Source organism: Corvus hawaiiensis, chromosome 9 (genome assembly GCF_020740725.1).
Source record: "Corvus hawaiiensis isolate bCorHaw1 chromosome 9, bCorHaw1.pri.cur, whole genome shotgun sequence".
NCBI classification, from domain to species: Eukaryota; Metazoa; Chordata; class Aves; order Passeriformes; family Corvidae; genus Corvus; species Corvus hawaiiensis.
Genome location: NC_063221.1, coordinates 18527889 through 18550596, shown reverse-complemented (window position 1 = coordinate 18550596; position 22708 = coordinate 18527889). Strand labels below are relative to the sequence as shown.

Here is a 22708-nt window from a genome sequence, read left to right as displayed (position 1 = left end):
GATGAATCTGTAAGATGAAGAACTGCCCTTCTCCCCTTTCAGTTAATAGGGCCCTAAGTGTTTACTTAAGATTGTCTAGGTCACTGTAGTTAAATGGATATATGCTTTCTATCTCCATAGTGCTAACCCCCTTCCCTCCCATCTTCCCAGTTTACTAAAATAACTACATCCAGCTCTGGACATATTATCTGAGATTCCACTGAAATTAAAATAAACCACACATGGCACAACCCCATGAGGCTGCTAAAAACTTTTTGAAACACTTGCCAAAATGCAAAAAAAACCTTTAAAATTTTGCACACCACCATACACACCTAACCATTGTTGTCTAACCGTCTTAACCCCTCGCAACTTTGAAACGTAATCTCTTAATTGGATAATTTTTTTTCATCTTACCTCAACTCCTTTGGGGCCTTGTAGCCCTGGAGGCCCTCGGTCCCCCAGAGCTCCCTAAACATGCAAACAAACACAGTGAGAACTTACAACTGGCAATCATGTTGGTCTAGATTTTTCCTCTTACAAACCTGGACTAAAATCCAAAACTGAGGTAGCAGACTTAATTTCGTATCCCTGTTCACAGTATTTCCTTTAGTAAGGCAGGCAAAGATGCAGAAAACCAAGCATAGTACAAACTTCTGCACAGATTTAGCTGAAATATTATTCTTTTGATGTTGTGAGAAGAAAATAGGAAAATATTTGAACACAATAGAACAATTCCTCTCTTTTTAAAGAGATAAAGCACACTACCATATTAAGGTTAAAGCATCATCAATGCACAGACCTTTTATTAAGGTAGTCTTTAGAATAACATGTGTTGACAACATTGCAATGGAAAGAAACCACAAAGTGCGTTTAAACCACCAAAACTACTTGTGATTTTCAGCCCTTACTTTTCTATTAGGATTATAATGAGCTTCCCAGAGATAAAGCACCTTAACCTCTGCCAACTCAGAGTTTTCATGACTGCTCACACCAATATTTCCAAAACTTTGTAAAAAAGACTTTGCAGCTAGCAGTGTGTCAAAAACCTTGGGCACCCTAATTACAATGGGATAATTGGGAAAAGCACTTGACCTGGCATAGAACAAAAAAAATGTGTAAACATATTATTGTTCTGGGAAACCTAAGCTTAACCATATAAGACAAAGCAACAAGAACAAAGAAACTGCCCTTTAGGAGAGATATGATTATCCTCCGAAGAAAGCAACGGTGGGAAAGTGTAAGCCTTATTAACTGTGTACTAATGAAGCTGAAGTCTAGACATTGGTCAAGGCACTGGTCCAACAACATTTTACTCAGCAGGCAAAGTAAAATGGAAGAGAAAAATGAAACAGGCCATCTCAAAGTAGTGAGTTTCATCAACGAGGCCATCAGTCTGGGAAGGACTGGGGTGGAGTGTTGCCTGACATCCACCACAGAAGTGATAGGAGGGCTTTCAGCAGCACTACATAAGTAATATTTTTATATGGTTAGAAATGAAATTGTCTTGGCATAACAGCAAAGCCCGTTAGGGGATAGGGCTTTCATTGCAGTGTAATGGCATTGTGGAAATAGCAGCAGCACTGCTACTGTACACATCCTTCCACTGCACTTAACTGGATCCAGAAACAAACTCCAGACTGTAAACTGAATATAAATGAAATTTCCATCTCCTCCTTGGGGTTTCAGGCAACAAACAGAAAATGAAGGTAGTCATTACACATGTGCCAAAGCATCTGGAAAAAAATGGGAGTCAGCAAAGGGGGTATCCTGTATTTCACATCCATAACTTCGCAGCCGACCATCCCTTCCAGAAGAGGTGAAACTCCTAATAATCACTTTGTTAAAAGGTGTTATACAAACAAACGTAAGTTAACGGGGAAAGGAAGCTCTTAGCTACTTCCATGGTACAATACACACTGCTGGAAAAACTACAGTGGTAGTCAGCATATTCTGATCATCTTTTCCTTTCAGTTTTCTTGGTTAGAGAGCATAAATACTTGCAAAGAACAACACAAGAAACAAACAAAGTTATTTCAGAACTCTAAAAAACATTCTCATTCCCTTTTTCTTAAAAATGTGTGTTACATTGTTTTTTTTAGTAAGTGGTGGATCAAGATCAAACACCTTCTAAAATATTGTTTCCAAGTTGAGTAATGTCCTGTAGACCAAATTACATAATAAATCATTTGAATATTGATTTAGAGAGGTCAGATTTGCTGATTATTGCACTAATTTGGGGAACATTCACAATCCAGGACTTCTACTGGCATTTAGAGACAGCTGATGACATTCAATAGAGCTTAAACTTCCAAGAGGTTGAGTTTATCTCACACCGACTGTTAAAAAATAAAGCTTACCCTGCTTTCTTGGCTTTTAAAATAGATATTGCTTCTGAGGAAGCATAAACAAAAACATGAGGAAAATAGCAGCATAGTGAGAACAGTTTTCTAAAAATAAAATCTGGAGGAAATTTTTTAGAGCTGCAGTCAACTCAAGGCAGCTGGGAATCCCAAAAGCCAAACATTTCCAAAGTCACACAGACCTTCTCCCTCAGCACTGGGAGCAGTGTAAGAGTTTTTCCAGTTTGGTAATCCTTCTTTTCAAATGTAAGCCACCAGTTCTCCCTGACTAGGGCAGGCTGTCTAAGCTTTTTGTCTCTAATACCAAATGTGCTGGAGAGCATGAATCTGGTTCAGCTATTCAGTAATTTCTCTATCAAAGGAACATGGAGTCTCAAACTTTGTAGTCCACCTCCTAGCTCCTTTTTTTTTCTGGAATCTGTGAAAAGGCAACAAATCAGTAACATATGTATTAAACATCAACAGAATTCTCGCAAAAGCTCGTCAGATATAATGTGCAACAACACAATCTCACTGAGGAAACTGAGCAGCAAGGATTAGATCTGTTGCATCATTCATGTGTAATCCTGGTTGATTAAATCTGAACTGCAGTTCAAGAATTGTTGTATTTCTCTTCCAATATTTTCCCTAGACCCAGTCTTTCATCAACACAGGGTTTTTTAGTAAACACCCTCGTAACACAAGAGCAACTGCCACTGCAATGGTCAGGCAAACTCGTTCATATAAAGCTGCTAACGTTATACGTACATGCATACAAACAAGTTAGCAAAGCAAAAAATCAGAATTGAAGGTGGACACCTGTCTCTAGAAACACATTTTAACTTCTCCTCAATTTGCCCCATCAGATAAGTAGTTCTCAGCCTTCCTAGTAGATTCATGTCTATTTTGGTAAAAGGCTCTTGATACAGTTGAAAGAGAAGAGATACAGAAAATATTAGCTATGGCTTCAGCAGCTGGGTTATTTGAGAGGTTCTTAAGAATGATCACCTTTGGCATGGAGGTATTGTTACAATCTTCTGGGTACCAATTAGATTTTATCTTTAAACTATTTACTGCTCCCCATCCTATGTTTTCTTGAGTAGTTTGTTACAGAATTTCACAACTCTGTTGATAGAAAATGTTGTAATTTCCATGCCTGTTTACTCATAGACAACCTGTATGTTTTGTTCTTGGACAAATGATATTGCTGGTCTTGCACAGTTGAGTCCTGGAATAAAAATGCCCAGAACTGTACTAAGGAGATAAAGCCTTCTCATGCTTTGTGCAGTGGCATTAAAGAGACATCTTGCTTCATGTGTTCTACAGTTTCACTTAATTTTTAACTGGATTACTGTGCTCCTATTTCAGAGAGATCCGGCAACGTCTTTGGTCTAAGTTTATAGTAGGATTTATTGTTTTAGTCCTTGTATGAATCAATCTGAAATAACTGAAGTGGAATGAATTAGCAAAAAGTGCAATCTTTTAGATAATCTAAAGATGCTCAACTTTGTTTCATATACGAATTTCATTCTGCCATACTTGTGCCTATTTACTACAGAAAATACAATGTAGAATAGTCCCAAGGCTGATGATTGAGGAACTTCATTGGTACCTGCCTTTCAACAAGTAGTCAATCTTTATATATTATTCAATCATCTTCCTCTGGGTTAATTTCTGAGTCACCTGCACTTTTTGTGTTAGTCTCCACCATTTCCAATTTTAAAAAAATTTCCTACATCTGCTTTTGTTCAAAGCTGCATTGAAAACTCTATCCACGTGAATTATTGCCTAAGCTGGGTCTAAAATTTTATAGCCTACTAAAGAGCAGAAGCTAAACTATTCTGGCACAGTTTTGTAGATAAATTTTATGCTTTATTGTTATAGATATTATTTTATCCATAATTTAATCTGGCACATGAATTTTACACTTTTTCCATATCTTCAACTACTATTTCTTTTAAAAGTTGTTAAAAGGTGGAACCTGAGTAATACAAAGATCTGCATACATTTGATATGCATTTTATTTAAATACAGGTGAAACATTTGCTCCTTTCTAGCTACATAGCATTTTCTCACACTTATTTTGCCATTACAGGCTTCCACCTAACATGGTAATTACTCTCAGAACTGCATGGACAGCATTAAACATTCAAATAACTTCCTCATATAACTACCTGAGGCAAAGTACCTGCATTGTGTCAGTAAGCTTATCTTCTCATAATGCCAGTGTCCATCTCTCAGAGCCTTTTCCTTGGAGATTTACACTATTTACTGTTATTTTTAATAGGTTTTCATATAATCTTACCTTAGGACCTTCAGGGCCATTTAATCCAGGTACACCAATATCTCCTGGAAAACCCTAAAGAAATCATACAGACAAATGACTTGCAGAGTAGGAATGTTTTCAATGTACTTGTTTTGATTTTGTTCATTCATTTAATAAACCTGAGTCACAGAAACAAGAAATAAATTTGTTCTACCATCACAAAAAATGTCAAAATCCATTATGTTTCCTTGAAAGGACTTGGATAAGTGACAGATTTTAGGCAGCTTTCGTTAAACTCAATTTAGCAGATGTCAGCATGGATTTAATTTCTCTTAGGATAAGATGTTTTATCCACTAAGCAATGCTTGAAATTAAACCATTGGACTGTTTTGGAGACACAAAAAACCACCACAAAGCAGGCAGCACCAGGTCCTGCACTTATGAATTCAACTATCTTTTTAGTAAAGTTTAGAGAGCAGCTGAAGCCTTTAATCCTTGGCCACACTTTAAGGACAAGATCACTGCAAGATTAAGAAGCCTTTTGCCTCCAAATCAGCAGGCGATAATCTAGGTCTAGCTGGCAGTAACTGAAGGTCACCAGTATGTAGCATTATTCAGAACAGGCCTTTGTGAAATAGTTTGTAGTATAGGTCAAGCTGTTAGTAAAGAAAAAGTAAACATGCACAGAAAAGGAATCGACTAAAATTATCACTGTGATCCACCTGGCCAGTAGGCATTGAGTTGGGACACCATGAGGATGCCTCTGTGCCAGAAGAATTCAGGTACAGCTAGATTGCTTTATAAGAAATGGATACATTTTAAGGAAAAAAAAAATTATGCAGCTAACCCTTATGCAATACAGTAGTGAGTTAAATTTCATAAAAAACCAGAGAGGATACCTGATCTTTACATTTGTAGGATAAAATAAAGCAATGGTAATTGAACTTTTAGTTAGCACATGGCTCATTCAGTCCCCTGCCAAGATTGCATTTAATTTTGCTTTTTTAATAAACTTTTACATTTCATTAAATTTTGACCATCTGAAAACAGCAAGATTGCCACTCCCTCTGAGCAAAATATTTATTATTACATCTAAGCACATCTGTGGTCTAACACTAGGAAAAACAAGTTTTCTTCTTCATTAAGAGAAGATCATTACAGATTAAAATGTATAAGTATCACTCTTTGCATGCATACTTTTTCCAATAATGGAAACAAAAGCACATACATATTCAGAACAATTATTAAAAAATCAGGTTTAGGATTTGGATGCTAATGAGTCTAAAAGAAAACCACTAAAGAGTAAAAATGGTCTGAGTTTTCAGAAGATATGGAACAACTCTAACCCTAAATATTTCACAATACACCACGGTGGTTTCCCTTTTTTTGACCATAAAGCAGCAATTACAAGTAGAGCTGTGCAACAATTCCAACATGCCTCTAGGTGGCACAGAGAATATTATGTACATGTGACCAAGGCCCTTAGACTCACACCTAAAATGCTCACTTGCATCATCCTCGATTTCTATACAGTCCAAAAGAGGAGGGTTTTTTTTAAACCCTGACCACCATTATCTACTGAAATAACACTAAAGAGTTAGGCCAATTCCTTGGAATTTTTTAGCTTGTCCTTTCTTAGTTTTAAATTTGCTTATTTATACACCTTAAATAGTTACCATGGGGTGAGTTGTTTCATACATCTGTAAATCTTTAAGTTTCTAATGTGTGAACAAGTGCTGAATACTGACACAGACACAATTTCCTCTTGGTAATAAACATTCCAGAAAACAATCTGTCTAGAAAAATGTTAATTTAGAAAGATTCTAATGCTTTTATAAAGGCATAGATCTACTTAATGCATTTATTTAAATTCTTCTAGAGGGAATTCAGTAAGGACAATGTAGATGTGGACAAGTACTATTGCAGATAGAACAAACATGGTATTCTGAAATCTTTGCATGTCAGGCAAAGTTTTAGAATACAGGAGGGTTACTTGCCTGAGAACATCAACACTAAACAGTGAATTTAAAAATTTTAAATCCTCATAATTTTTATCTTTTCTTTGAAGCTGGATTAAAACTTTTCTTCTTGAGTACAACCATGGAGAAAATGCAGATGCTATGGCAGTATTAGAACACTGTTTCTAAACTGTTCTCACATTAATAATCCATGAAATAAGTGTAATAATCCAGCACACAAACAGCCACTTAAGACAGTTCCAGAAAAAGAATGAACCAGGAAGGAGATCTTGAAACACCTCAGCAATGGTGCTTGCCTTTCAGATTCCTCGTAGTGAAGTGGGATACATCTCTAGCGATACCTAAATTTCCATGAGTTATTCAGCAGCCAGCTCCCTGGGAAGTTACTCCAGATTAAAAATTCATTATTCTTCCATAAGTGAAAGGCCATGAGATTAATGTATAGTTTCCAGCTGCAATGTAGATTTCAGCAGAGACTGTTCAAAACAAAACATCCCTCGATATTATGACTTCTTCTACGGAAACACAGTGTCTTAACTTCCATCAGCCAGAAGCCTGGCAGCTGCTAGTATACAAATTATTTTCAAAATCTTGCTACAGATGTGGTCTTTTGCCAGCAAAGCACTTTAGAATCCACTTCATTTAATCAAAAGAGACGTGGCATCAGAAAAACCTGAAGTGTAAACTATCTTAACACAAATGTGCTTTAACCTTGCTGTGGAAGTGTTGCTTTTTGTACTGAACATTTAAATACAAAATTAATATATTTATTGCTCTCATTTATCTACATAATGTTTAATTACAACAAAATGCAGAGATGACCAAGTTGTTACTATTTTAGGGCATGTCTCAGTGCCCCAGAGATGAGCAATCTGCCAAAGCTTTTGCTTTTCTTTTGTTTGTTTTTCTGTGTGGCTGCTAATATGGAAGCAGAATATCAGAAATATTTGGAAATTACACTCCATTTTTGTGGGGAATTCTCTCATATTTGCAGAATCCAACTTCAAACTGTTTTCACACAACATTTGCCAGCATTTCTGTCCAGCCATCTTCACACCCTCGGCTGCCCTCAAGGGGATCAGGACACATGCACTGGAGGACGGGCACCACAGAGGGAAAATGTCTCCAGGGCCTGCAGTAGTCCCATCATTCACCAGATTTCCCTGCTCCAATAAGAATTAATTCAACCACATGTTGCAATTCATTTGAATGAGAATTTAGAATAAATTTTCAGAAGCAAGACTGACTGGGTGTAGCTATTGAACTTCAACAAGATACCTTATTAGAGATTCATTATTAATTATTATAATCAAATCACAAAATGAGGTTTTCTGCAAAAAACTACAGTCTCTTTAAACTGAGAAAATGAGCTGTGATTTTATATTCTCCAATAAGTGTTTACTATTGTTCTGAAAGGATGTGTTACACAGACATTGAAATTTGGGAAAGGACCACAAAGATTCTGTGCAAAGGCAAGTAGAAAGTATAAACAATTCTACAACAAGAGCAGCTCTTCAGATATATGCCAGAACATGCAATTAATTCAGCCTTTAAATTGTCTATTTCTGTATTTCCTACAAATCTTCTGCATGCAAGTTATTTGATGCAATATTGAAACAGAGGCCATGTTATCACTGCACACATGGCATTGGTTGCAAAAACTCAAATAATCATGTGATAGTGCATGTGAAACACGCACTAAAAATAAAGTTTTTGTTAAATGAAGATCTCAAAGCAGCCAGTGATTCACTTACAAAATGTGTGCCTTTTTGACTCTTTACTGTTATTTGAATGTATCCTTTTCCTTTGTAAGGCTACCTTGAGCATGAAACACACCAGCTGAATCCCATGCAAGTACCTTCCTGAAGGAGTAAGCTAACGACTTTGGATCAAAACACTGCACAGATGAAAAAAGTTCTATGGAAGATAGTGACTAATGCTCTCTGCTTCAGATGAAACCTATTTATAACACACAGAGAACATCTGAAGGCACATCTGAAGGGAACTATCACCTTCATTTTGGAGGGATAATTAAATGTGATTCCTAGAGCAAAATTTAACTATAAAATATTCTGAATACATGTGGAAGCCTGTTAAAGGCTTGTCTAATTTCATTCGCATTAACAATAAGCACTGCATACTTCACTGTACACAGTAAACAGAGACATTGTGGGTTAAAACAGTCAGATCAGCACTTTGCAGTTGTCATATCAATAAAACAAAGCTCTAAAGAAATTTCATATTTTGGCAGTTCATTTTCAGATGCATGAAAAAGCAGCAAAATGTGTCAACTGATGAAGAATACACTCCATAAAGTGCTCACTGAATATATCCAGTGGTTTGTGAGCAGCTGGCACTCAGGCACGCGACAGACCCTGGCTCTGCAGAAACACACCCAGAAGAGAATTTGGCTCGACACTGCAGGACTCCTGCACTGAAAGAACCACTTGGCAGCCAACCCTTGTCTGGCCACCCAGAGAGTGAGAGTGAGACTTCTGTCTGTCCCTCCCTCTGCTCGCCCCTGCCATCAGCACTGCAGGTCTCAAATGGACCCTGGCTATGGGTGGGTGGCTTATTTCAACTCTGATCCGCTGTACCTTGGCTGCACAGCTGCAGAGGAAAGATTTAGGAAGCAATTCACTGGTGATCTGCATGTAAAACCACAAAACCCAGTGAGGATGATTGAAGTCTGCCTGCCCTGCTCCCACCACTGCGTGCAGAGATAGTTATAGACTTCAGCTGCTGTAGTGCCAGAGTCACAGCAGCTTACATGGGAAGAAAATCAGGGATAGAACTGCTTATTCTTTACACTGGAAATGAAATACTCAAAGGTGTAGCTGGAAAGACCAAAGGATCCCCAATTTCTTATATCACATGTACCCAAAACAAACTTGAACGTGGGGAGAGGGCACATTTATAAATCCCACTGTCTTAAGTGTTGGACAGAAGGAGAGAGAAATAGCTGGAAGTGGTCTCTGAGAGTTTCTGCCACTGGGCAGACAGAGTCTTGCTCCTCCTGCTCCTGCAAAGTCCAACAAATCTCAAGATAGGTTTGGTTTTGGTTTTTTTTTAGAAAAAAATCTTTCATAGAAGGCCTATGGTATGGATTGTCATGTCTATACCAATTCAAAGTACTCTCATTGTAAGATATTAATTCATCACATTCTTCTATTTCCAGAAACATCAAGGGAACATGTAGTACAGGATACAATGTGTTTTCGACATGGGGTCACAGGAAGTCTAACCATTGAGATAGTGAAACAGGAACAAGGAAAGCAGCCCTGTCTGACCTGTTAGCTGCCTGGTTTTGGAAGACGAGACATGATCAGATACATGACAGTAGACTTTTCTTCTGGAAAAATCTACATTATTTGCTCATACTTCATACATTCAGTTGTGCCTAAATAATTCCTGGCAACAACAACTAGCTTATTTTTATAAGACAATGTAACAGGATGGCAAGACACACTCTTCAGTTCTAAGCTGCTTATTTTAAATTCCTTTCATTACAGAACTTCTGGTATCTTCAATTTGTCCAAAGTCCCAGTATGCTGCTATCCTGTTTCTATTTTGCCATATGTTGACCATATTTATATGAAGTAAAGGTTGGAAAAACCTTTTACTTTATTTGGACCTGTCTTGCATGACTGAAGTTAAGAGAAACATTGCTTTGTAGGTTTAAAACTACTAATTTTGCAGACAATTACTCAAAAAAAAGTATCTGGACACTCAAGTTTTAATTCTCTAGCATCACACACTTTATTTGCCTTCTAATGATGAAGTAATTCTGCACTCCTGAGCAAGAGGAAATGCTGGGCTTTTCAGACAGGAAGATTCCCATCCATATCTGCCCTGAGGGTAACCAGCCCAGAACAATGATCTTTTCCCCAGACACAAAGGAGTAACATGTCTGTGCTGGAATAAGGAACTATGAAGGACTACCAGCACAAGCACCACAGGCAGCAGGACACAGGCTTCAAGACCAGCAATTTGGGATTAACCTACCACAGGTCTCCTTTGTTGGAAGCTCTGCAAAGAGATGATGCAAGGGCCTCTTTCATTAATAGTGAAGAGGCTTGAAAAATCTAAAATCCTGAGCCACAGAGGGTGGCAGCACAGGCCTTGTGTCTTCTGCACGCCCTTTGACGAAAACAGAGAGACTTATTCTGACAAGACCACCTTGTGTTGCTACAATGCACTTTCCAGTGAGTTTTCTCTCAGCAAGCTTTTTTGCCTAATAAGGAGGGTAGGAACATAGAGCCTTGGTTTGAGGAGATATGCTCAAACACATATAAAGGTAGAAGAAACATCATTGCTAATAAATGTCTTCCATTCATACATTTAAAAAAAAAAGGAAAACCCCAAAATAAACAAAGAAACCCCACCACAAACCAAACAAAACCCAAAATATATTCATTGCAGGAGACTGATTAGAAAGAACAATCCACAATTTCTGCTTTCATCTCTCCAGCAAATACATGTCTCTGTGTATAAATACGTCTTTCTGGTACAGACCACAGCATTTTTCCTCAAAGTCCATGGTATAAATGCAAAAAAGGCACCAGAATGTGACAATTTGGAGATGGACAGTTTCTTTGCAGACTTCCATTGCACTACAGAGTTCTTAGGAAACTTCACTTCTAGATTCAACTGCCTGGCAATGCTTCCCAAGTAACAGGTGTTTATTCTTTGTGTTTCTTGAAAGAGATGAATATGCAAGCAGGCCTGGAATATATCATTTGTAAACATGCCATAGTATTTACAAATGGAAATGTGCCGGAGAAATCATGTGAGTCTCATTGCAGGTGTAACCCATAACAACAGGATTCAAGAGACAGCAAATCCTAATCACATAAGCAAATGAACTACTTTGTATTCAAAGATCCTGTACATTAATGTTTTGCAGAAAAAAAAATTATGAGCTGGAATCTTTTGTACTTTATGGAGGAGAATGAATTCATCAAATATGACTGAATAAAAAGATCTTCCTAATTCAACTAAGAAAACAGTCTTTTATGAAGCAAACCCATTTACCTCTTATTTTCATGATTTAGAACTGACATTCAATTTATCGCTATCAAGCAATTTCTTACCTCAGGTCCTTGAGGACCCAGTGGTCCACGGGGTCCAGGTTCTCCAATTTTCCCCTTGAAAAAAATCCAGTTAAGATTTCTGATGATAATTTATTTTTCACAACAGATCGTTACAAAGATTTTAAAAACATTTATTAACAAAAAGGCCAACAGAAATGTTGAGATTATTTTGACATTAAATAGGCAATTTTATAGCTGCCTCTCTTTGGATACTATTAAAACCAGTTCTTCACATCACTTTGAAGTCACAACAAAAATAATTCAAATTAGTTTAAGACAAAACTGGGAGTTTTGGGAGGAACCATATAAAAAAACCCTTGAAATATATAGCTGTTTTTACAATAAAAACTATGAATTATTTAAATGTCCAGAAAGTAACTGTTACGGATATTGGCTTACACAGTTACTTATATATTTTAAGTATCCAATCATAGCCAACGAAATGGCAGTTTTTTGCTTAATAACAGTAAAATTAGGTCCCATCCACATGTTATATTGACGCCATTAAATACAAATTTTGACCAATAAAAAAAATGGGCCAAAATATTTCTCTAAGTTATATCTGTTCTTCCACATTTTCACAAGCCTTCTCCCACCATAACTAGATGTTACTTGAGCAAAATTAAGGTCTGACCTGGAAAGCATTTCTCTAATTTTTAACATGAATGATTTAATTGTAAATTTATTCTACAAAGTTCAATTTCTATTACTAGCAGGACTGAGGTCTCATAGTTTAATTTAACGTAAGTCACAAGGTTGGTCACATTCAGCTTTGTGCTTAAAACCCACAGCTCTTTCAGGAATAGGCTGATTCACATGCTTATCTTTAAATGAAAATTCTTACATCTTTAAAAGCAAAAAAGATGAGTTTTCCCATCTAAGCCTAAGCAAATTTCTGTACATTTACCGCAGGATTAGTGTTTACGTTATAAATCTTATGGGGCAAGGAAAGTGTTTTTTATTGAATTTAAGGGTCTATGACATTCATGAGGTCTAAAGTAGGTTTACCAGATATTGGCTTAATTGCACGTAAGAAAATTGACACTGGCATGAGTATTGGTAACTTTTAATTACGTACTGAAAAGAGATGGATATTAGTGCTAAGAGCAGGCCAGGAAAAGCCAGGTAACCCTGTACAGTATGCCTTTTCTGCATCAACATTTACAAACCCAGCTGAAGTGGCAGCACTGCACAGATGCCTTTAAAGTTGCTAAAAATCAGTAAATACAGGAATTAATGACTATTCCCATCCCTGTGAGAAATGACTGGCTGTAATTAATGATATCTCACACACTCCCTCCAAATCCAGCTCGTCCAAATAGTCATCTTGAAGTTCCCAAAGCTCTCAGTGGATTTGTTTCAAGTATTACCATCATGTCCATTTCCCCACACAGTGATTGTCACAGAGTATCTAATATCCTAAGCACTCTATTAAAATTTGATACATATACTCATATTTGGAATAAGTCTCACATCTTAGGATCTGACTCACTCATTAACACCAGTCACTAGAAATAAAAGCAGTTTAGACCTTATTCTTTGTGCACTTTAAATTAGGTCACTTCTAGGGGATTACATGCACTGTGAACATAACAACCACACAAAAGTGTCAAATATCAACAGCAGTATAAAATATCAAGTATCAACAACATACAGCAATATATCAAGAGCAAAATTCAATGCGTAAACTTACTGGAAGTCCTGGTTTTCCTCTGATCCCTGGGGGTCCTGGTAAACCAGGAGCACCCTGAAAAAAGAAAGCTATTAAATACACATGAAAATGAATTGTTTTGTTACATTGGAAGCAATAAATTGCTATATTTTGACACCTGAAACAGGCTTCAAAAGAATTCTGCAGGATGAAAACTATCTTCTAACATTCCATTTTCATCAAAAGAGTTCTCACAGGATGTGCTATTTCAGTGACTTCTGATGTACTAGCCAAACAGGAAAGAAGATCCTTATTTATCTCAGTCTGATGATGTGAAGGAGCATGCCAGACCATGTGCTGCTGCTAACCACAGTAGGTCCAGGTGAGTTGCAGATGAACCTCGAGGGTCAAGGGAAAACTACTTTTTACAACAGTTTCTTAGCAAGATTCAGATCATACCATAATCCTTGTTTGATGCATCTCTATACACACAGATGCCAGAATTCTGCCTGTGCCCTTTACTTGTCTTTGTTCACATTTTCCATAATTAGCACAGAATTCCTTAAAAATATGTTAATTCAGTAATATCCAGAAAGTTTTACTACTGCATTCTACTTTTATGCAACTGACCTGCTGCATTTTAAGAGACTCTCAAGCCTGAAGAAGTTGCTGAAATTGGATAATTTTGTAAAACAATGCAATTATAACTTACCTTGTCTCCTGGGTATCCCTGATCTCCTGGCTCTCCCGCAAGGCCATGTTCACCCTAAACAACATATAATATTATACAGACATATGTATGTGGCTTAAAATGGGTAGAAACAGGGAATGAGAAAGATTAATTCAATATTGACTATTTAAAATGAACGTAGATCTTTGACAATGTTAGGTATTGCACTGAAATACCTCTTCCAGGAAACTCTACAGACAAAGATCTGGGTATTGTTATGTTCAATAGTTAGTGCTCTGTTCAGAAAAATGTTTCTAGAGAAAAGTTGTCTAAAGTACCAGATCATGAGACAGACATAATTTTGAAAAGTTAAAGTCAGAAGAGAAAGAAATAAAAAGGAAAAAGGGAAGGCTTTGCCAAGCACATTATGCTCAAGATTTAATGGAGTCTGAAAGAACTATATATCTCCAAGATAATGAAAATATTTAAATCACCTTATCACCTTTCATTCCAGGCTGTCCCACACTCCCTAGAAAACCCTGTTAAATTAAAGAAAACATAAATCCAGTGTTTGACTATAATTTGGAAAGCAGCATAGGCATGGGGCTGCGGGATCATTTTATACCATACCGTGGGCCCTGGAATTCCTGATGGTCCACTTGGTCCTGCTGGCCCAATGTCTCCCTATCAAACAGCAAGAAAGGTGACTGCATTTGATGAAATGGAGTAACTTAAAGACTCCTGACAGAATTCTGCATTTTTCTGCACCACAGAGAGAAACCAAAATATTTTTTAGGCTAATTTCTTAGAGAAAAAAAGGTATCCATATTGTAAGTCCTCCACATTTACAGTTCCCAACAGCATCAGCAGAAACACAAGAAACAAGACTTGCCTCTTCTCCTGATTATAGAAGATTAGATTGGATTATAAATTCAAGAGAAGATCACAGTGTATTAGGCAATGCAAATTAAGAAAGCTTTCTTTTGTACTGCAGCTCCACATTCAGTGGCCATTGCTGCTGTCATTAGGGTTATGTGACAGCACTTCTCTGTAGGCATCGAATTTGGCTTAAAGAAATTATTCCATAATGAGTAGGGCCATAAAAAGTGGCCTTTTTATAGTCCTTTTACTTGGATTTCTCATCTATCAGTGACTTCTACAAGTTAAAAAAACCAAACAAAACAGAAAGAAGAAAAAGAAATAGAGATGTGACTCTTCCAAAATACCAAATGTGCAGAATCAAACCTATGCTCCAATGGGCATGCTAACCTTTTCTGTTCTAATGTACCTTCAGAGTCCTTACTACAACTCTTTTTTCTGGGATTCATTTATGCAGTTTTATGACAGAAGAAAAAAATAGTGAATCACAAAAATTAAGAATCTTAAAAGATCAGCACAGCAACACCAATAATATTAATGAAAAACAGTGAGCTAAAATTAAGACATGACTTAGAATAGTTAAAACTACATTACAAAGGGAAAAGCCCATCTAATTTCTGCCTATTAAACCTCTTGGGGAAAAAAAACCCAAAAAGGCAATGTTATATTTCTGTGGCTACACATGACTTTAGCAACACATATGAATAAAGAAATCTTTTGCCATTTGCTGAGAGTGACATGGAAAAGATGAGATGGACATCTATGCATTTCCAGTTGAGCACACATTCATTATTCTCTGGAGACTCTTTCAGCAACGTTAGCAATCACATTCTTCTGCAGCCACCATCAGACTTATGGCTCACTGAAGAAAAGGCAAGACCAGTCACTTAGTGTCCTAATGGTGCTTGGTAGAGCTCCCAAGAAAATTGCCACTCTGCATTGCTCTAACTTTCCATGACTGCTTACATGATGTATTCTGTCATGCTAGCTGACCAAGTAAATTGTTTACATTGCTGTCTCTGAGTTGTGCTACATATTCTAGTTCAGCAAGGCATTTCTGTGTTAATGATATTGAATGCTGAAATGCACACTTATGGTAACAATAGGATTGATTGGAAAATCACAGAGGGATACTGTGCTGGGAAATTTAGCTTGCAAAAGCGATGGGAAGAAATTCCAAAACAGCTTTACAACTTTCAGGTTCATTAAACTCCTGTCACAGTCTCCAAATATATTGAGTGACTTAATTAACAGCAAAGAACTGGAACTACACAAAAGTAAAACTGGAAAATTATCTCGCTGATAAGAAAAGTGTTGAATTAGTAAGTCTGTCAGGTTTTTTAATCATTCTCCACCTATAGCAGCCTTGCTATATGTTAACATGCTTATCACTTCAGATAAAACTTGCTGATAGATAAAACCTGCAGCTGCATAAAGTGTACCTTTTCCAACATTTCTATGTGACAAGAGAAACTAAAACCAAATTGCTTTTTCAAGTCAAAAAGATAAAATACCAGAAAAGGAAAACTAATGTTTTCCTAGTATAAAGTGGGTTCTCTAAAAGCCAAAAAAAAATTTAAAAATTAAAAAGAAATACTAATTTGGGTATATCTAGCAGTAAATTTTCTGAAACTCTTCATCTTATTAAAACTCACGGCCTTGTTAAGTCTTGAAAGACTGACTGTTCAGTCAGCCAAAACTCTGAATTTGGCAACAGCTTTGTATATTGAAAAAAATCATGGATGGAAGGAATTACTGGACTCAGCTTGCTGATGCTGCTCATTTTGCCATTATTCTCATGAACAAAGACGAAAATATAACTAACTCTGGACACTGCACACAGCTGGGTTGGACAAGCTACTTGAATTAACGCACTTGGTTTCTGCCAGAAGAATGTACTTAATCTCATGTTCAATACTGCATCCTGTAATAGTATAATGTATTATGATTGACTAAGGATTTTAAAGCAAGCATTGGGAACTGTAGTTCTTTACTCAGTTTTGGATGACCACTAGCATCTGCCTGGACAAAAGAAGGCTGAGGCCAGGGAGCACAGACCCACTTGGAGAGCAAGTGTGGTCAAGGAACAGGGCTGCACCACACAGGCTGTGCTAGGGGATGATGGGGTCACCTGAAATTCCCCCAGGGACTTGGTGAAATTCTGCTACAGATTAAAGAGTGCAATGCTCCCTTGTAAAGAGACTCTGGAACAAAGCATAGCTCTTCCAATTATCTGATTGTGAAAGAGGAAACCAGAGTAACCAATGTGATGCTGCTGGAACCATGTGAAAGAGTCCCACATATAAACAAGAGAAGGCCACTCAAACGGAACTCACACTCTAAACAATTGTTAATTTCATGCTGTTCAAAATCTAAACACTCCATCAACTTTTTTTCCCTCCAAGAAACAGTTCTCATTATGGTTATATTTCATCTATGTACCAGTGGCAAAAACTTTGGACAGGTGATTGAAAATTATTTCTCTATTTCACAAAGAACTATTGACACTCAGTCTCTCTGTAAGTGACTGCAACTCAGCAAGAAGGCACATGCAGCTTTGACCCGCAAGCATTTATGCTCATGAGCTCTAGGTAAAGCAAAACTGCTAAGTTTTAGTCAAAATAATCAGTAAGAGTATCTTTTTAGAAGTGACATATAGTAGGCTTTTTAAAAAACCTAAGATACATTTGTACAACTATCAAAGTCTTTGAGATTAAATTCCAAAGACAGTCATGCACGAGAGAAAAGCAAACCATAATTCTGAGCAAATTCTCAAGAGTGCAAGCTGCAGTCTCATGACTGTTTCAATTGGCTGATGTCAGCTGACAAGAACACAGAAAATCATGGCATGACGAAGGCTGGAAGCTACAGAGGTTTCTTGATCACATTTTTGTTTTCACAGCAATGCCATAACAGTCCTAAACAGGCAGCAAGGGATTACTTACAGGAATTTTTTTGTTATGAACATATAATTAAAAAGAGTAACAATTGAACTCAACTGTTGTGCTTCAAAGGAAAAATAAGATGACCATCAGTGTAAAGTAACAAACTTATCAAGAATGTTTCAGATCAGCAGATATCAAACACAAAGCAAACACAGAGACAATCATGGCTTTCTTAATTCAAGTGTAAACATGCTATTTCTCCCTTGTTAAGAACGTGGCTGTGTAGCCAGACATGACTGAGACAATATCAAGAATCAGAAGTCCTCTATGAGTAAATACATGAATTAAAAACAACCAAGGAAGTGAAACTACTCAGTATGAAAGTCTGTCCCACCTCCTGTAGGACTCAGAGCTTCTCTGGCACAATTGATAGATACAACCACTGTGTGCAACTCCACAGTGAGCATCACAGCCTTATTCTACAAATATTAAAAAATTAATCTGATATTATATACATTATAAAGTAATTTTGCTTAGAAATTCATTATGCTTTGAATTTGGTAGCCATATTCAGGAACCAATGAGGGCTGTTGTTGTTAAAATGTTTGAGACCATTGCACTTGTTACACTGGCTTTAGTGCTATAAACTAGCAAACTTGGTTATTTCAAATAAAAAACCCAAACATACTGGATCAGAAACAAGAATACAAATCCACACCAAGTATAGAAATGCTCCATGCTGCCAACATGATAGCAGTTTTGCAGAGTGATATTATTTAAAATCATGGCTATCTAAAACAAAATCTGTTTAAATCCTTGAATTTTCGTAATTGTTTTTATTTCACAAAAACACAAAACAAACACTCTAATGCAGCCATATCAAAGCATGTAATAAAACTATACTCACTCTTAGTCCTGGAAATCCAGGAGGACCCACACCACCAACAATTCCCTTTAAAGAAAGTTAATCTTAGATTATCTGAATTTTACCATTTAAAAAGAAATCCCAGTGATAACATAAAAATGATCTACAAAGCAAGTCAGTTGTGATTTTTACAGAGTTTGCAAAGAGTGACAGCTTATCACTGTATAGAGAAATATGCTTACTAAGATCCCTGGATTGTGGAATTAGATCTCCAGATATTTCATGGAAACACTTCTACTGTTAATGTAGGAATATGAGATTTTTTTTTTTTACCATGATACTTAAACTGGAAGGAAGAAAAAACAATTTTTTTTGAGGGTGAAAAACAAGTTTATCAAAATTCCTCTGAAAAATAAATAAGAACACCATCTCACTTCGTAGAAAGTCCTCTGCAAATAAAGGCTACACTTTCTTTATGAAAAACTATTTCTTGATACAAACTATGGTATTTGTACTTCCTACAGAAGTTAAAAATCCAATAGTATTCCACTACTGCCTCTGCCACAGTTTAACTCAGAAGAGGCTAAAACACTGCAGAGAACAGTTGCTAGGTCTCTTTGCCCTATGTGAAACAGGTATTGTAGCCCTCCAGGTCACCATGTCTCATGCAAGCTGTCCCAACACCTGGGACTCGCTACACAGTGGATAACACAGAGGGTTCACTGCAGCCCTTTGGCACCTGCAGGGAAGGGGAAGCTTTATGTGAGCAAATCTAAGCCCATTCTGAAGGTGACCAACTGGGCATGGCTGCTGAACATGGCTCAGAGGACATCTTCATGCTGTCCTCCCTCCTTGGGTGCCTTACACACTTTCTCCAACCTGCTCCAAGCTATCCACAGGTGAAGCTGAACACTCTAGCAACATCCTCCAAGGCAGACTGACATCCTCAGAGAATTGAGAGGGTGTTGTGGAAATGAAGGCTGGCATTAGTCAGTTAAGCAGAAGAAATTAGGCATGGAGACAAATGTCAGTAGTGTCAAGTTAGCACATGGGAAGAAATGTCTTTCCTTCAAGTTCCTGCTGTCACAGGCCTCCCAGGCAGCCCCTGATCTCCACTGCCAGCTCACAGAGAGGCTCTGTAAATATGCCATTAGCATTGCAGCCCCCTGCAGCTGCAGCACTGGCCCCTTGCCTGAACAAGCCCTGCAGGATGAGCTTTGGGGGAGAAGGGGAGAGGGGTTGCTGCCTGTCGAAGGAGGCAGTAACATCAGCAGCTGTCTTGGCAGATTAGATGGAACTTGTTTGCAAATGCTTGCATTAAAACAGGCTTCTTTGTAATGTGCAAGTCTGTAATTTCAGATCCAGGCTTTCTGAGCTTGTTTCTATTAAAGTACTGTTCTGTGGATCTGGTGAAAAGACAATATCTGCTTTATCAGGAATGGAGGGAGACTTCGGAGTACGAGGAGGGGAAGGAAGAACTCACCTTTTAATATCATTTGCAAAGCGGTTGGTGACACTCAACCCCTCAGTGGGTTTTCAAGATGAAAACCATACTGATATCACCTGACATTCCAACAAGGGAAACTTTGCCTTAGGGACCAGAAATGCGTAAAAATTTTTTCCTGTGCTCCAAAATGTTGGCACCAAATGTTGATAACCCACAAGCAAAATTCATGTAAGCTTTTCTAAAACAAGTTTCTAAGATGGGTGTCAGGGCAGACCTTCAAAAAGGAGGGAAACTCTGTCCAGTTGATGACTCAGTTCCATATCAGAAAAATCTTTAGACGAAAACCGATAGCAGTTTTCAAAGGAGCATCCAACAATACAAGATGATTTAAATCAGCTGCTCTTGTACCCAGCACTTTTTGCTGTTCTCTTCTCTTGCCCAAAGCCTTTCACTGATTTCTGACACCAAAGGAAACCTGAGTTTGGAGTCTGCAGCCAGAGTTTCCCTACAAATGGAGCAAGACAGCAAAGCTCCTTTGAGGGCAGCACTGCGAATGACGTGACTGCGCCACAGTCTGAACACCACACTGCAAGGGCACTTTAGGCCTGCACACACTGCCAAGGACAAAGCTGTTATCACACTGATTATAATGCACTAAATGACATGTTAGCATCATTGTGTTCAGTACCAGCTCAAAGGATGAAATCAACTATCAAATGCACAAGCACACAGAAGTTGGGGTTTTACATGTAGGAAGAATCCTATTTTGTTAAGGTGATCTTAGAATAATGGTATAAATAAACAACACAAAGTCATATCTAATACAAGAATTTTTTTAGACAACATTCATCAGTAATGCAGTGAGGAGAGCAAGAGATCTGACTCTTAAGGTAGTCATCACATGCAGCAGTGGAAAATGCATTCTCTTGGCAGCTTTCTGAATATTTTCTTCCTCTTTTTTATACTTTTTATAGTAGTTTCCTAGCAATTTGCATGGAAAAGTTAACAGTCCAAAATTTTACTGTGGACTTCAAGACATCTCTTTTGAGACAAAAGTCTCCTTTAATTTTGAAGGGGAGTTAATATTCAGTGTTACAAATTTTATCATGTTAATCAAGACACAATTCGATACTTACAGGACTTCCATCTGGACCAGGGGGGCCTCTATTTCCAAAGTCACCTGGAAAACCCTAAAGCAGAATAGAAAATACTTGTTCTTCATTATTCAAGACATGAAAGGTGGTGTGAACACTGAATTCCTATAGCTATGATGAATTAAAACATCATAAGTAGATTCAGGGAGGGTGATGGAAGAATCGGAAAAGCAGAAAATATCAGGTACACAGTTCAAATGAACAGAATAGTGATATTTTTTGTCTCCTAAAATCATAAACCCAAAATGATACAACTATTCACAACGTAAGCATATTAAAAATCAGACAGCTGAATTACTTTAAGACCAATATTAAACAAGTGTCACTTGAATTTTTTTTTTGGAGCCTGTTTTCTACTTATTATTTTTAACTTAATTTTTTTTTTCTGTTAGCTTCAACATTCATGAAAACGTCTGTCCTCCTTTCCTTAACTCATCCCCAAATATTAATGACTGGCATCTCAGTATGAGATCTCATATTCATTAGAAATCAAAATTTTCATCTTTCTGGCACAACGCCTTTCTAACCAATGTGAACACTTGCCATAGTCTGCATCTAGACACTGAAACAATAACTCAAGACATAGTAAAGCCTCATTTATTTTATGAGAGTTTTGACTTCAGAGACCAGATTATCAGAATAGGAAAGAAATCTGATTTGCCAAGTCAAGCGTCAAAGCTTAAAACAAAATTTCCATTTCTTGCTTGAGAAAGAAAATGGAATAGAATTCCACCACTGTACTGGCTCTAATCTTCCTTCCTTCCTGTTAGGGTTTTGAAAATTACTTTACTTCTTTCAGATGTTCCCCACTGCAGAAGCACATAAGTTGTTGGGGAAAAGTGATTTGATTTTTTGTTTGGGTTTGTGGGGGAGGGGGGGAGGGTTTTTTGGATTAATTTTTATCAGTTTAGTATTGCTAGGCAGATATCACTATTTTACTGGAAGAGGCAGATGTAGCTAACTAGAAACTCATGCTATTAGTTTGAAGCAGTACCATGAAATATTTTCATGATTGCTATCACTGTATGGAATTGGGAGAATGGAGGTAGCACAAATCTACAGAGAAATCAAAATCATTTTTAACTACAGTGTAAGATCCATATAAGAGTTTACCAGAAAATTTGCAAAATACTAAGCTGGAAAGGGATTCTACCTGGAAAAATCCAAGCTATGGCACTCAAACCAAACAGACTTTTATTGGAACTGATAAATCTCACACAGTATTATTAGAGTACTGAGGTAACTGAGAGATGCACTGACCTCAAGAAATCAACCACAAAGAACCTGAGCGCTACTAATCCATCCCCCATGGGGAAAGGAGCAAATTCCATCCTCACAATAATTTTTATGTGAAATGCTCTTCTTTGTCTTTTCAGTGTTTCAATATCTTTTTACCCCTGTGTGTATCAGGAACAGTACTTTGAGGCATTAACCTTTCACCTCAGTAAGGCCATGTTCAAACCTGCTACAGGTCAAATGTACAATTTGTTTGGCCTTT

The 22708-nt window shown here is 37.3% G+C and overlaps 1 protein-coding gene across 3 annotated transcripts in view; it reads right to left on the bottom strand.

Annotated features, from left to right (window-relative positions):
- Positions 1-22708, bottom strand: part of COL24A1 (collagen type XXIV alpha 1 chain) — a 127395-nt gene that overhangs the window by 61564 nt on the left and 43123 nt on the right. For all 3 annotated transcript variants that reach the window (XM_048313209.1, XM_048313210.1, XM_048313211.1), the window contains exons 13-21: positions 21193-21246; positions 18652-18696; positions 14611-14664; positions 14475-14519; positions 14023-14076; positions 13353-13406; positions 11660-11713; positions 4627-4680; positions 397-450 (exon numbers count right to left, since the gene is read on the bottom strand). In XM_048313209.1, coding sequence (XP_048169166.1) covers positions 397-450; positions 4627-4680; positions 11660-11713; positions 13353-13406; positions 14023-14076; positions 14475-14519; positions 14611-14664; positions 18652-18696; positions 21193-21246 — 468 coding nt within the window. The remainder of the gene's footprint in view (positions 1-396; positions 451-4626; positions 4681-11659; positions 11714-13352; positions 13407-14022; positions 14077-14474; positions 14520-14610; positions 14665-18651; positions 18697-21192; positions 21247-22708) is intronic.